A 15,056-nucleotide genomic window follows, 5' to 3' on the forward strand; every position below is an offset into this window, starting at 1 on the left:
AAAAGTTAAATGGTATTAAGAACTGTAAATATAAATGGGCTATTCTCATTTTATTTATTTATTTATTTATTTATTTATTTATTTATGGCTGCATTGGGTCTTCATTGCTGTGCACGGGCTTCCTCTAGTTGTGGTGAGTGGGGGCTACTCTTTGTTGCGGTGTACGGGCTTCTCATTGTGGTGGCTTGTCGTGTTGTGGAGCACGGGCTCTAGGTGTGTGGGCTTCAGTAGTTGTGACGCATGGGCTCAGTAGTTGTGGCTCGTGGGCTCTAGAGCACAGGCTCAGTAGTTGTAGCACACCGGCTTAGTTGCTCGGCGGCATGTGGGATCTTCCCAGACCAGGGCTCAAGCCCATGTTCCCTGGATTGGCAGGTGGATTCTTATCTACTATGCCACCAGGGAAGCCCTATTCTCATTTTAGAATCAAGAATTTTTTTGTCATATTGATCAATAAAAAACCTAACCTAAATGAAAATTAACAAAAAAGGAGGAATTTATTTAGAGAGTTGATAATATCACACCTGACTTCTTTTCCTTGATTGGATCAATGTAACAGGACAAATAGAAGTTAATCTTCAATTACCAAAACAAAGCATGGATATTAATTAAATTGGCCCTGGTCACCTATTAAATCTATGTTAGTGACATATTTTGGACTGTATACCTTAAGATAGCAGATTAAGTTCAAAAGAATGAATCCTATAATTATCACAGTATCTACATATGTCAGAGGAAATCAGATTTCATAATCATCTCATCAGGTAATAGCTTTAGAAATCCATGTTTTTTTCTAATGTGTTGATTATAGAGGCATGTGGGATTTCTGCTATCATTTATCTGAATTATAGGCTACTGTAAGATGCAGGATGGCAAACTTAATGAAGTATTGGCTTATTATGATAAGCTCTTTTCATTTAGCAAGCTGGCTAATTTACACTTGTATAGTGACTTTGACAGTCCATATGTCTTTGACTTCCAAATAATAACTGTCTTCATAATGAAGATATTTCCCTGTCCCAAATTCTTTCAGAAGCTAGTGTTGGCTTGGCATTAAGAAGAAACATGTTTCACATTATAATAAGATTTTATACTTCTAAGGAGCTTCAGCGGTTCTGAAAATGACTTTGAAATACAGTCTTATTAATCTTTAGTATTCTCCTGAAAGCCAAGTAGGTGGCAAATATTATCTCACTTTTGTAAAATAGAAACTAATGAAACAATTCGTGAATTTACTTGCCCTAGGCTAAACACCGAAGCAATGAAAAGTCAGAGTGCCAATCCTGGAACTTAACTGAAGATCTTACTATGCATTGCATCTATAATAATTTTTATGGAGACAAGAGTAAAGGCAAAGAGAAAAAAAATCTTCAGAAAATATGAAGATCAATCTAATCTACTTTAAGAGACTCTGGAATAGATATTTGTTACTTGATTGATCGTGCTTGGTCACGGTGACAGTGATAGTACCTAAGCTTCAAAGAACTAATTTCCCTGCACCATTTCTGGGTGACCACGTAACGAGTGTGGTCAGAGACAATAGTAAAGGAATTTGAATTCTACTTCAAAACAAAGCTAAAACCTGACAAAATCAACAATGGTACAATAACTCAAGAGAAGAAAAAGAAAAGAAGAAAAGCTAAATTTGGACTTAAAATGGACCTTTAAGTTGGTAATATACTTGATTCCTGAAAGACAGTGAAAAATAAAGCAAGTCTCTATGGATCTCAGGGTCTCCCAAGTATTCTTATTTGCTTGACCCATCGTATTCTCCCGCTTTGATTTTTCATTAAAAACTCCATTCTGTTTCATTTTTTCTCTTCATGCTCTCATAAAGATCCATTACAACAGTTTGGTTACTTAATGGCAATACATTTGTAAATTGCTGTTGAAAACTCTTGTTCCCATTCTTTATCTAATTCTCTTGTGTGAAATAATCTACTTACCGGTTCATTTTCATTATCAGAGAAAGTTATTTCATTCTATTTTAGTATAAAAATGCCATTACTAGTAGATGAACTAATCCCAATTTTAAAAATCAAAATTATTTTTGGAATTTCAACCCCTCAAATAAATGTTTACCTTTTATATAGCTGCTTTGTTAATACTTGAGGAAAATTAAAGTAATTCCGTGAGACTGGCATGATATATATCTTGTATACAACTGATCTTCCACATCAGTAGTTATTTCTCCTCTAATAACTGTAGCATATTACGAGTTTGTTTTTTTTTCTCTAATAGGATATGACTTATTAGCTTTAGTAAAATTAGTAAAATTGTCTTTGGTAAAATTAAAAGACATAAAACTCCAAACAAATCTTCTTACAGTTGAAAAAACATCTAAAATCTTTCACTAAATAAGCGGTTATTTTTTTGTCCTGCACACTTAAAAGAGACATGATAAATGTATGTTTACAATTGTCTATTTTAATAAAGAAACTTTAGATTTTGTTTCCATTTCTTTAAAAAGACAGTCTATACTTACCTGGCCCATCATTCATTTTGTCCAGGCACCGACGAGTTGTGCTAAGAAACGAGGCATGTTTTATTCTAGCCACCAAACTACGAGGTGGCATGTATTTATGCTGAACTTGAGACATCTCATATGATTTTTGAACATCATAGGTGCCTGGTGCTGGAACATCCTGAAACAAATTTCAATGGACTAGCATAAACATATAGAGAATTTCCAAAAAGATATAGCATATGTCACACTAAGCAATGAAAATAGAAAATATGAAAATTTTCTTTAATTAACCATTAAAAATAGAAATTTAAAAGAGTATCCCTAAATCTATGCCCTCCTTAAATTAACTTGTAAAAATTTAAGATAAAATAAACAGAATTATGAAGTATAGGTTCACATTCGTAAAAAAAAATAGCCTTCATAACATAGATCAAACTCTAATTTTCAAATTTCATAATGAAAATCAAATTTTATACAGAAATGAGAGCAGTGATTACTTGTTTTCTTAAGCAGCAAAACTATTCCTGCTTAACTGTCCTATGTGAGCACACCTTACTTATTCTACAAATGAGACTGCTTATTTCATTTTAATAGATTTCAATTAAGTTAAAAGGCTTCCCCTTTCATCACTTATGGCTCTTTACGTGCTCTACAGTTATATTAACATTTTTAATCAACATAAACCACACGGATATTAATAACAATAATAATTCTAAACTAAATTAAATAAAAAATATCATATATTTGTTGCACAATTAATGCCTGGAAACCATTAGCTAATTACCTCAATGGAAACTTATAAAACTCATTTTCTTCTAATTATTTTAAAACATAACATATTATATATATAACAAATCTGTTCATCTGTGTTATGTATAAAGACCAAACTTTTTAAGTTTTAATGATTTTCTGGCAGGCAGGAGACTTGTATTGTGGCTAAGGTTAGAGACTCTAGCACTAGACTTCTTTGGTTCCACGTATCTGCTCCTTACTTGCTGTGGGACCCTAAGAGAGCTGCTTAACCTCTGTGATCCCCAGTGTCCTCATCTGTAAGTGGGGAAACTATAAAATTTATATCATATGTCATTGGGTTGCTGTGAGGATTAAATGAGTTAAAACAAGTAAAATACTTAGATTAGTTCCTGATTCTACAAAAGGGTTAGCTAATCTTACTATTCTACAAAAGCTAATTTCAACGTAAAAAACAAGACTGAACAATCAGGGTCTAGACCAACAGAGAAGAATTTTAATGTTTCAAATAATTCAAACAAATTTGGATACTGAGAAAGCAAACTTTTGAAGTCCATCTAGGAGCCATACTTTATAAAACATACTTTCTCTTGTTCCTTATATCCCTATTATCACCCTCAAGCACAAGCCAACAACATTATCTCCCACTTCCAAAGAATCACTAAATACAGTAAAAGTACTGATCATGACTAGCAGAGGAGATTCTTACATGAAACCCCATATTTCTGGTTTAAGTACTGTGTCAAACACAAATGCCACAATCTATAAGTCAATTAAGAAACGTCAACAGCTGTTTGCTTCTTGTCTGCATTAGGAGTACATTTAGTAAAGGTAGGCGGAGGATGAGCAATAGAAGCAATAGCTCCAAAGATGACTTTTGGATCTTTCGGGGCTGCTTCTGTGGTATGTGAAAGGAAAGTAGAAGAGAGTGCAAAGGCACAAAGAAATCATGAGTACAATGTACTCCGAGTATTTAGGAAAGCTTTACAAAGATCTTGATTATCCCTACTATGCATTTTCATTTTCTTATCAGAAGCTGTTATTGTTCTTGCTTCCCTTAGCACCCTGCCTGGAGTCACCACCTAGTCCCTCTTCCAGTTCCTAGCCTAGATATGACTGACGGGTTTGGCTGCTACCACATAGGAACCTTTTTTTTTTTTTTTAATGCCTCGAAGAAAAAGTAAGTAACTGCACAAGCGATCAGTTTTCTTCAACAATAGTGTGTTCCCCTCTAGAAAACTTCATCAAACTAGCTACCCTAAATTTCATTAGATTCACTGGCTCCTCTACCAAGTGAAAATATACTACCCTCATCATGACCACATCTTTTTATAGCATTTTTATGCTTCTCTGAAAACTTATTCCCTACCTGTGTCCTTTACTGATGTTTCTAGGCTCTTCTTACTCATCTTCAACTCTCATTTTATCTGACCAAGAGATTAATATGTCAAATAAATTTTCTAGGCATTAATTAATTCCTAGGATTAGTAAGACAAATCTGAAACCCTGTTTAAAAGCAATAACTTAAACAATACCTATATATAGTACTTTACACACCATTTCAGGGAAAAATAGTATGTATAGATAAGATCATCAAATTTCTGTTGGTGATTCTTTGTACATCACAGAGAAGGCACATGATGAGTGGATATAATAGACATTTCTCATCCTTTTTTTTAAACCCAGTACTTGAATCCTGTTCCTGTGTTTGGGAAATTCCACATGCTTTGCAGCAAAATCTGAGTCCCAGCATAAAAGCCAAAATTACCTGAGTCTTATCTTCCTGGTCTAACTTTAAAAACCTAAGACATGAATCTAGGTCACAGGCTCAAATGCCAGCCTTTCAACTGGCAGCCAGTTATTCAAAAAGACACAGAACATTAAAAATTCCATTTTAGATTTATTTAATTTATTTTTTAGTTTAAAGAAGCAGAATTAAAAAAAAAATTCTATTCTAGTGATGGCACTCATAGAGCTAGCAGTTATGTTCCCAGAGGCAACAGTGGGAGGACAACCTGAAAGAGCAATTAGAGACTGAGGGAAAATGCCATAAAATGATGAAATAAAACCTATGTCTCAATGCAAATTAAAGTCTAAGGTGTCTTGACCTCTTCATCTGGAAAACCAGGGCCCTACCTAAAAATGACATAAATAATCATAGAATTAAAATAATTGATGTATGTGAAATTCTTAGAATGGTATCTATAAAAAATTAATAAACAAAAACCTCAATTAAATATAGTCAGAAGATCAGGAGGGAGAGCTCTCAAACCATGGGACAACAGCAGAGCCCAACAGGAAGAAGAAAGACCCTCTTCTTTCCTGGCAAGGACTCAGCCAACGAAATGCCATGGACTCTGTTTTCTATAGCCCTCCTAACTTCCCTTTTCCTTTCTGTAAAAGTGTTCTCCTTCCCTTGCCCTGCAGGGAGTTGCACATGGCTCACCATGGTTGGAGACACCAAACTGCAATTCTCTGCTGATCTCAGATAAACTCATCTTAGCTGGAGAAATACCTGGCAGTCTATTTGTTTAGATCAACATACCTGATACATGCACTAGTATTTGCTTTCATTGCCATTATCATCATTATTAGCATTATTATTTCTATTAGTTGTGGGACTACATGAAACCCTCAGTGATATCTCCCTTTCCTGCAGAAAGATACCAACAGGATATTTGAAAGCAAAGCTCCTAGTATTTTAAGCCCCAAACAAACAAACAACAACAACAAAATCCAAAGTAGTTAAGTTGCTGGGAATCACATGAAGACAGTGAATCAGGCAGTAAAAGAAAAAAAAAATCACTGGTGGCAACCAACTTCAAAGGAAGGCAGGTCACCCTGTTTGTATTTTGGAAAAACCTTTTCCCATACTTCGTGGTTTTATTTAACCATGTTAAGTTGAGTTGAAGCCCATGCACAATTCCCAATGCCCGGAACCCTTATATTAACCACTTAAAATCCAAGCCTAACTGACCTGGAGACCCAAAGACCAGCTCCTCATTTCAAAAATTTCAGTATTTTTCCCATCCCTGTTCCCTGCCATTTTGACATATGAAATTCCATATACTCTCTAACCTTGGACATATTAAACTGCATGCATGCTCTTATCTTCCAAAACTCTAATTACCAAACATCAACAATTAAACCCCCCAGGCCTAGCAAGAAATGGAGCATTTGATCACTGAGTTGTCTCCCAAGATGTATGCACAATGCAAATAAAGACTGAACTCAAGTTTTAGCCTCAAAATACATTTTCCTTTTACCATGCTATGGTAAAGGACTTGGGGATGTTTTTACTTCACATTTCATTTTTTAATGATACTTTCACTGGATACAGAATTCTTGGTTGACTTGCTTTTCCCTCAGCATTATGAATATGTCATTTCACTGATTTTTGGCCTCCATTACATTTTTTTTTTTTTTAAGAGTATTTTTTTTTTTTTTTTTTTTTGGTTGCGTCAGGTCTTAGCTGCGGCATGCGGGATCTTCGTTGAGGCAAGCGGGCTCTTTGCTGCAGTGTGCCGGCTTCTCCCTAGTTGTGGCGTGCAGGTTTTCTCTTCTCTAGTTGTGGCATGTGGGCTGCAGGGTGCCTGGGCTCTGTAGTTGTGGTGTGCAGGTTCCAGAGTGCGTGGGCTCTGTAGTTTGTGGCACACAGGCTCTCAAGTTGAGGCACGTGAGCTCAGTAGTTGTGGCATGCAGGCTTAGTTGCCCTGTGGCATGTGGGATCTTAGTTCCCCAGCCGGGGATCGAACCCATGTCCCCCGCATTGTAAGGCAGATTCTTTATTACTGGACCACCGGGGAAGTTCCAGCCTCCATTTTTCTGATGACAAGTTCATGATCACATTATTTCCACTGTATGTAATAAATTGTTTTTCACTTTCAAGATGTTTTCTTTGTTTTGGTTTTCAGTAGTTTGACTATGGTATGTCTAAGAGTGTTAGACATCTTTATGTTATTACTTAGCAGTTCACTGAACTTCCTGGATTTATATATTCATGTTTTTCATTAATTTTGGAAAGTTTTCAGCTATCTTTTCTTCAAATGTTTTTTCTGCCCCTTTCTTTCTCACCTCCCCTTCTGAGACTATCATTACATATATGTTGGAATATGTGACACTGACCCAAAGGTCTCTGAAACTGTTCATTTTGTCAATCTTTTTTTCTTCAGATTTAATGGTTTCTATCGAGCTATTATTTAGTTCACTGATTCTGTCTTCTGTCATCTCAAATCTGCTATTGAGTCCAGCTGGTGAATTTTTCATTTGCATTATTGTACTTTATAATTTTAGAATTCTGTTTTAGTTCTTTTGCTTGCTTGCCTGCTTGTTTCTATTTCTTTATTGAGATTCCCTATTGTCTAACTCAGTATATTTTACTTCAGTTATTTAAACATAAGTTCCCTTGATTCTTTGAATATATTTATGATGGCTGCTTTGAAATCTTCATCTGTTTGATACAATGTCTAATCTTACCAGAGTAGGTTTCTCATACTCCCCCGAGTATGAAATATACTTACCTGATATTTGCATATCGAATGAGTTTTGGTTGAAAAATAGACATTTTAGATAATATATTAACTCTGGATTATATTTTCCTTTAGTAAGGACTGTTGTCCATGTTGTCTTGAGTTTTCAAATTTATTAAGAAAAAATATTGTCTGTTTATTGCTTCAAGAATCTGCAGAAATGTCCTTCTTTACATTTTTGATATTTGTTATTTTTGCCATTTCTCATTTTTTTCTTGATCAGTAACATCGCAAGGTGGACAACTCTATTCTGTCTTTTAAAGCTAGATCTATACAGATAAATAAAATAGAATAGATTTTTATTTTTGAACTTGTTTCTCCCTGTAGTTTTGTCAATATTTGCTGTATATATTTGTGGAGCTGTGCATAAAAATTTTTAATTATCATATTATGGTAAATTTAATTTTTAAAAATATTAAGTGAGAGTGACTGTTTATTTCTAAATCCCATTTTGTCTTAACATGTTTTATTTGTAATTAAAGTAGCTATTCCAGCATTTCCACCGATGAGTAGGTATTGATAAATCATTTTTACTTTTCAAAAATGGTAAAATGTTAAAATCATAATTTCAAAGATATAAGAGATCTGTGAAAGCAAAGAGGATTTTATGTACTAAATTCAAAAATGGGGAAAGCCCTTCTAATGTGAGTTTACACTGAAAGCTGCTTTCTTCTATATGGTCATTTAGCAAGTCAGGGTAAGAGCTAAAGATTAGGTTCTTCATAGGCAGACAGATTATTCTAAGGAAAAGAAGAACTAGTGGAACTTTCAAAGGGCACACAGTCTATCATAAGGGACTGAAGACTAGGGGAGACCAAATTCATTACTGGTTCTTTATGATGGACTATTTGTTGTGTGCTAGAACAGGCAAAAGAACAGAAGTCTGGGTTGAAGAGACAGAATAAAATTTGCAGTCTTCTGGTGCTTAGGAGCTAAAGTCACACTAGAACAAGGGCTGGCAACAGAGTACAAGCCTCTTTCTCAAGATATTTGCCAAGTTTTGAACCCGAATGGCATAGGAAGCTAAAGAGTAAGATGAAAATTTGTAAAGGGTAGGACTTCCAGGGAGAAAAAAAAGAGAACCTCAGGCACTCAACCAAAAACTCAGAAGGGCAACATGAAGAAGTTGCAGAGCCACAAAGGCAGAGTGGAATCTCAGTCTTCCTGTGCTTAGGAGACAAACTCTCACCAGCAGGACGAGTCCATAGCGATATACAGCAGGTCTAATAATAATAGCTATGTGAGAGAAATTCATATACTTTACGAGAGTTAACATCCTAGGCAATTAAACCAGAACTACTTCTTACAAGAAATAACTGTTCTTCCATTTCTGCTTCCAGTAAGCTATATATGTATACACACATAACACACACACACACACACACACACACACACACACACACACAAACACACACACCGCTAGGTAGCATGATTTAGTAAATCATTAACTATGATTTGGGCTAAAATTTATTTATTTGGGGGTAACTTGTTCTAGCTGTTATTTCATAGCTAAGTATATTCTGGTCTAAAATTTTAGTTTAAAATCCCAAATACATAATCATTAAAAAGTCACTTAGAGCTTCTTTTATCATGAAGCTTGTCAAATTAGTGAAGTGACTTAAGAAGACTTGAAGGATATTTTCAATCAAAGCTTCAAATCAAAATCTTTAATCAAATATATATGGTGATAAAAATTACAGGCCATAAATGTAGTGAAGTTTGCCTAAATATGCAGAAAATTTTGATTAAAGCAATTTACCAATATGTTTATCCAAGTTGTTTAATTTTGGATTTATAGAGAAGGCATTTCAGATGATAATCAAATTATCTTTGTTCTGCATATTGCAAATTATAATTACAAACGTGTTACCCTTGCCATTTTTCAGCATTCCTAATATTCATCATTCTAAACATATACCTCTTTAAATATATGACTTAGAAAAGAATGTTACTTTAGAAAGAAAAAGATTTTAATATAGATGTGACATAATGTTAATTGTTAAATGATAGTCAAAAACAGGAAGTATTGATTTCATTTTCTGTATTCTCCCAGCACAGTGAAAAAGACCCTTTATCCTAATGCTGATTTACGAAAGAAACTACAATTGTCAGCTATACCATGATACTTCAAGGCCCAGTAAAGAATAACAAAACCGGCTGATGGACAAAATCATGTAGGCAATAAAAGCATTAATTTCACCTAATTTCTCCAACATAACATTATATAATTCACATTTAAGTCACAAATTTCTAGTTGTTTGCTGTACATTTCCACATCATTATTCTCACGTAGTCTTAAGATAAAACTCATTATCTTCCCTTCCCCAACTACCTAACCATCTATCCTTTCCCACCTGCCTACAATAATTCCTTGTCTATCCAGGCCTGAAAATAGAAAAGCCGGCTCTCACATTTCTTCACCCTTCTCCCCCATATCTAAAAATCAACGCTCTCTTTCCTTTACTACCAAAAAGATCCTGGTAAGTGCTCTAAAATACTACCTGACAACTGTATTAACTGCCTCTTTAAGCTTCAGGTCTCTCAGTCTCAAATCATTGGCATCCCAGTAGCAAATAAGTTATTGTACTGAAACATGACAGACATCTGCTGGAAGCATTCATTGGCTCCTGAGTGTCTATGGGAAAAAATTCAGGGGATTCTCCTTGGTATGCAAAGCCTTTTTAAATTGTGAAGGCAGTTTTACAATTTTAAAGCTCAGTTAAAATGGAACATCGTCCATGAAGCATTCTTGATCACTCTAGCTAGAATTGATATCCTCTAATTTTTAATTCTTCTATTACTTATAGTTTATATAGACACATCAACATATAAAAAGCACATTAAACAAATATACTATATCTACTTGAATATTGCTTTGTCAATATAAGAGCAGAAAGAGAATAAAGCCATCTGATGAGAAGGCAAGGTTTCCGCAGATAGGATTCTATGTACCCTATGTATTTGCAGATTAATTTTTCTTTTATTCTCTCAAATTAAAGAAAACTGACAGTAGCAATACAGGGGCCTAGGGGACCCCCAATAACACTGGGGGTCTAAGCCATTTCATGCTTTCTGTTTTACCATACTTATATTGTGACCCTCATTCTAATGTTCTCAAGATTTTAGCCATAGCATTCTCATTTCGGAAATGAAGAGAAAGAACAAAGGCAAAAATTGTGTTTAACAGCTGAAACACTTTCCAAGAGGAACTTTCCTAGAAGCCAAACCAGTAACTTTTGCTTTCTTCCCATTAGTTAAAACTGTGTCAAATAACCATTCTGTAGCTATAAGGGAACTTTAAAAAAGTAGTTGTTTTACCTAGAAATGTTGTTCTTCTAAATAAAATTGGGTTCTGTTAGAAAGGAAGAAAAAGAATAAACACGGGGTAGGTAGCTAGTAATCTCAGTCATAATAGCTGCCTTTGAGAGCACTAGAACCATAAAAAAATTAATTCATTTCTAGAATACTATCAGGATATTAGACTATATAAAAAGCTATTTTGACCCATGGCTTATTAACTTTGTTGTCTAATTCTTGCTCATCCTTTGGGTTTCAAAGCTTCCCTGAATCCATTTGTTCTTGCAATAGGCTTTCAGACACACAGCTCTTAACTTTGTACCCATTGTTACATTTGCAGTTAAACAAGTCTTTAATTATTTTTTTAATATCATTCATTCCCATAGAAAGGTAAGTTTCTTGAAAGTTAAGGAAGCATCTGTTTTGTTCATCATTGTATCCTCAATGATGGCAAGTGCCTGGCACACAGTAAGTGATCAATGAACATTTTTTAATCAGTGAGTAGATATATGGGCTAATGAATGAATGAATGAATCTGTCCACCTCGAAGCTTTCCCTCTCATGTGTGGCCTTATCACTGAGTTTCCCCATAAAAGTAGGGCTGACACTATGCCACGAAAGTATTTTCAACCCCTACAGTGCTTAAATTTGCCTCACATAAGCAGTTCTTTATAAAATGTCTGTTGTGTAAAACTGTTCTAGTATACTGCTTTCCCTAAAGATGCTCCGGTTTCTGGCAAAGACAAATGTAATTTATAATCTCAGCAATGATGCAGAAGTATGGATATTTCCATTCAAACTGATCAAGGACTCACTTTCACACAATCATTACAGTGTGTCTCCAGGTAGTTAAATTTGATTGATATTTTATGTGAGATGTATTTCTTTCTCTTTGCTAATATCAAAAAAGTAGACTTTTACTTTTCATGCTTGAGCTTTTCATGATTACCTTTGACACTGGTTTTACAGAAAAAAATGTATATCTCATCAGATTAAAGTAAAACATGTGAATAGAAATGGCCTTTCTCTTCTTGTAAATGCTAATGCTACTGAGTTATGGAAAAAGCATAGATTATTACTAGTTACACTAGCTCTGATTGACAAGATACCACTTTTTCAGTTTTATCAATTCAACAAAAATCCAAAAGTAAATTATTTTATAAGTCGAATGTGAAAGGGAAGAAAGTTAATGTAAATGATTCTTTAAAAAGAACATAATTGCTCCCAGAGCCAGTTGAACAGATTTGGATAAAACACTAAAAATCATCTTGATAAACTTAGAAAACTTACAAGAGGTAAAATCTGAATGTGATTTGTGAAGGAAGTGTAATTTAAATAATAGAGTTGTGAAAATTGTTGATTAGCCCTAGAGAAATATCTAAAAGAAAGAGTCCAGAGACTTCCCTGGCGATCCAGTGGTTAAGACTCCACGCTCCCAATGCAGGGGGCATGGGTTTGATCCCTGGTCGGGGAACTGAGATCCCACATGCCGCAGGGCACCGCCAAAAAAAGAAAGAAAGAATCCAATCCATTTGTTATGTTTAAACTTTGTGAAATCATATAACCCTTATTATCATCTACTTATACTCAGTATGGCAAGAATTACCCATTGTATAAAAAAAGGAATCATTTCAAGGTAGTGCTACTGAAATACCTTAGAACTTGAAGTCAGAATTTTTGGGTTGTATTCATAACCTTATTATTAGCTTCAAGAAGGCCCTCAAAGATCTCACCCACTCATGCAAACCCCTCCCACCATAATTCATGCTGAAGGTCATGTTCAGAAATACTTAGCAGGTCACTGTGCAGGAAACATGTCTTTTTCTCTTCTTATGAGATTGGCAGTAGATAAGTCATAGAACTATTCATGTTTGGAAGTTGCCTCCCCCATCTATAGTAAACTAAGAGTGGACAGAATGATCCAGGCTGGCTTCCAGTAAGCTATAAATATCTTAGCATCCCATTACCTACTCCAAAAATAACTACGGTCATATCTAGACACAGAAGAGTAAAGATGATGAGAGAGGGGAATAAACTATGAAAAAGATGAAAACAGAGAAGAGAAAGCAAGGTGACTAAGAAAAAGAAGGTACAGAACAGGAAATAAAGATTGTCTAGACACACAGAGAGAGAGAGAGAGATAAGGAGTTCTGGTAATGTTAACCATACACAAAAATAATATTTTATGACACACCAGCTGTAGATCTCAATGTCAAAAGACAAACTATACATCTGAAATTCTGGAAACCCAATTATTCTCCCCTAATGTTCCTATAAATATCTTTCCTGGTTAATGAAATATATTTTAAATATCCTGTCTTCTTCCAGATCTATGGTGCTTATGTGACACTAAACAATTGTTCAGGTTATCTTATATTTGGTGACAAATTTAGTAGCACATTTCTTAGTAACACTAAATGTTTGTTGATTGAGTAAAGAAACAAAACAAGCAAAATTAAAATTAGATGAAAGGGCTATTAAAGACCAAGGGTCCTACTGCTATTTTCCAGACTCGTGCATATAAAGATTACAGCCATATAAATACATCCAAAATATTATTTAATTTCATGAGGAGTCAAGAAAATGATCATCTAAAATAAAAATGTGAATATCCTTACTTCTTCCTTTCCCTTCTTTTAAAGAATTTGATACACTGTTTCCTCTATAAAGAAAATGCTACTTAAGTGATACTGTTTTTAAATGCTACCCTAACACACAATTGTAAAGCAATTATACTCCAATAAAGATGTTAAATCAATCAATAAATAAATGCTACCTTATCTTACAGCCTAGAAACAAAAATTTACTGAGTCTTTACTAAGCACTGACCTTAGTGTACACCAGTAGTAAAGATTATGGACTCTGAAGCTGTGTTGTCTGAGGTCAAGCCCTGGCTTGTATTTTTGCTAACCATATGACTATGGGTAAATCTTGTGTCAAAATTTCCTCATCCATAAAATAGGTATAAGAACGACTGTTCCCACCTGTTAGTGTTCTTATAAGGATAAATGAGTTAATATACGTGCAATACAGAGTGCCAGGCACATAGGTGAGCACTACTTGAACTTTTAGTAATTATTATATTTCATTATAAATTTTAAGTTCCTAATATCTCACGTATTTAGGTAGCACTTGATTTTTCCCCAAATAACTATTACAAATACTATTTGAAAGTAATATACTTTACAATGTCATAAATAAATTTAATTTTAGAACATGCAGTTAAAAAAAATCAGTGTATCTATTTCACATGACAAACACTGAAATGGAATTGTAACTTGCTTATGGGTCAAATTTAACAAATATCTATATTAGACATAAAAAAAATAAAACTGCGCAAAACCCTCTATCATTTATTAACATTACTGAGGAAATGTCATGCTAAAATAATATTGCTTTAAGCTTTTCCCATGCATTTTAGGGTGTCACTTATTGAACAATTTTCAGTGTCTTTGTTACAGTTACTGGGAATCTACATTTTAATATATTAAAGAAAATGTAAATTTTCTAGTCCCAGGTTCTAGTTTTGTGAAACACAAATATTTTCAATACCTTAAAGATATGACTACCTTGAGAAGACTAAATTTCTGATTTATAAAATCCATAGTCCATATTAATACCTGTACAATAAAAGAGTAGGTCAACTAAGCACATAAAAAAGCATGTGAAAAAGAAGACAAGTGTAAGAGAAATAAAAGTTTGTGATTTCAGTTTGGAAAAGCATCTGATTATCATCTCTCATAAAGTCACTCCAAATTTTCCAGGGAACTTATGGCATATATAGAAAAGAAAGAAAAATATAATAAAATAAAAGCAAAATGGAATGAATAAAAAAGTCAATAAACCAGAAGAGGAATATGATAACTTAAATCATACGGTCCTGAATAGCAAACAAAAATTGGTAGACAATACTTACTTTGTTTACTTGAAATAAATAATACCAATTCTCATAAACAGAGAAGAGATACTGTATCCTGCCTCCACTGTCTGTTCCTGGCTCAGAGACCTAAAACCTA

General features: G+C 34.2%; 1 protein-coding gene across 1 annotated transcript in view; it reads right to left on the reverse strand.

Annotated features, from left to right (window-relative positions):
- Positions 1 to 15,056, reverse strand: part of STPG2 (sperm tail PG-rich repeat containing 2) — a gene marked incomplete at its 3' end in the record, with an annotated part of 294,294 nt that overhangs the window by 115,376 nt on the left and 163,862 nt on the right. Inside the window, 1 exon segment of the mRNA XM_065878286.1 lies at positions 2,483 to 2,642. Within this exon segment, the coding sequence (XP_065734358.1) occupies positions 2,483 to 2,642 (160 nt within the window).

Source organism: Phocoena phocoena, chromosome 5, assembly GCF_963924675.1.
Source record: "Phocoena phocoena chromosome 5, mPhoPho1.1, whole genome shotgun sequence".
Lineage (NCBI taxonomy): Eukaryota > Metazoa > Chordata > Mammalia > Artiodactyla > Phocoenidae > Phocoena > Phocoena phocoena.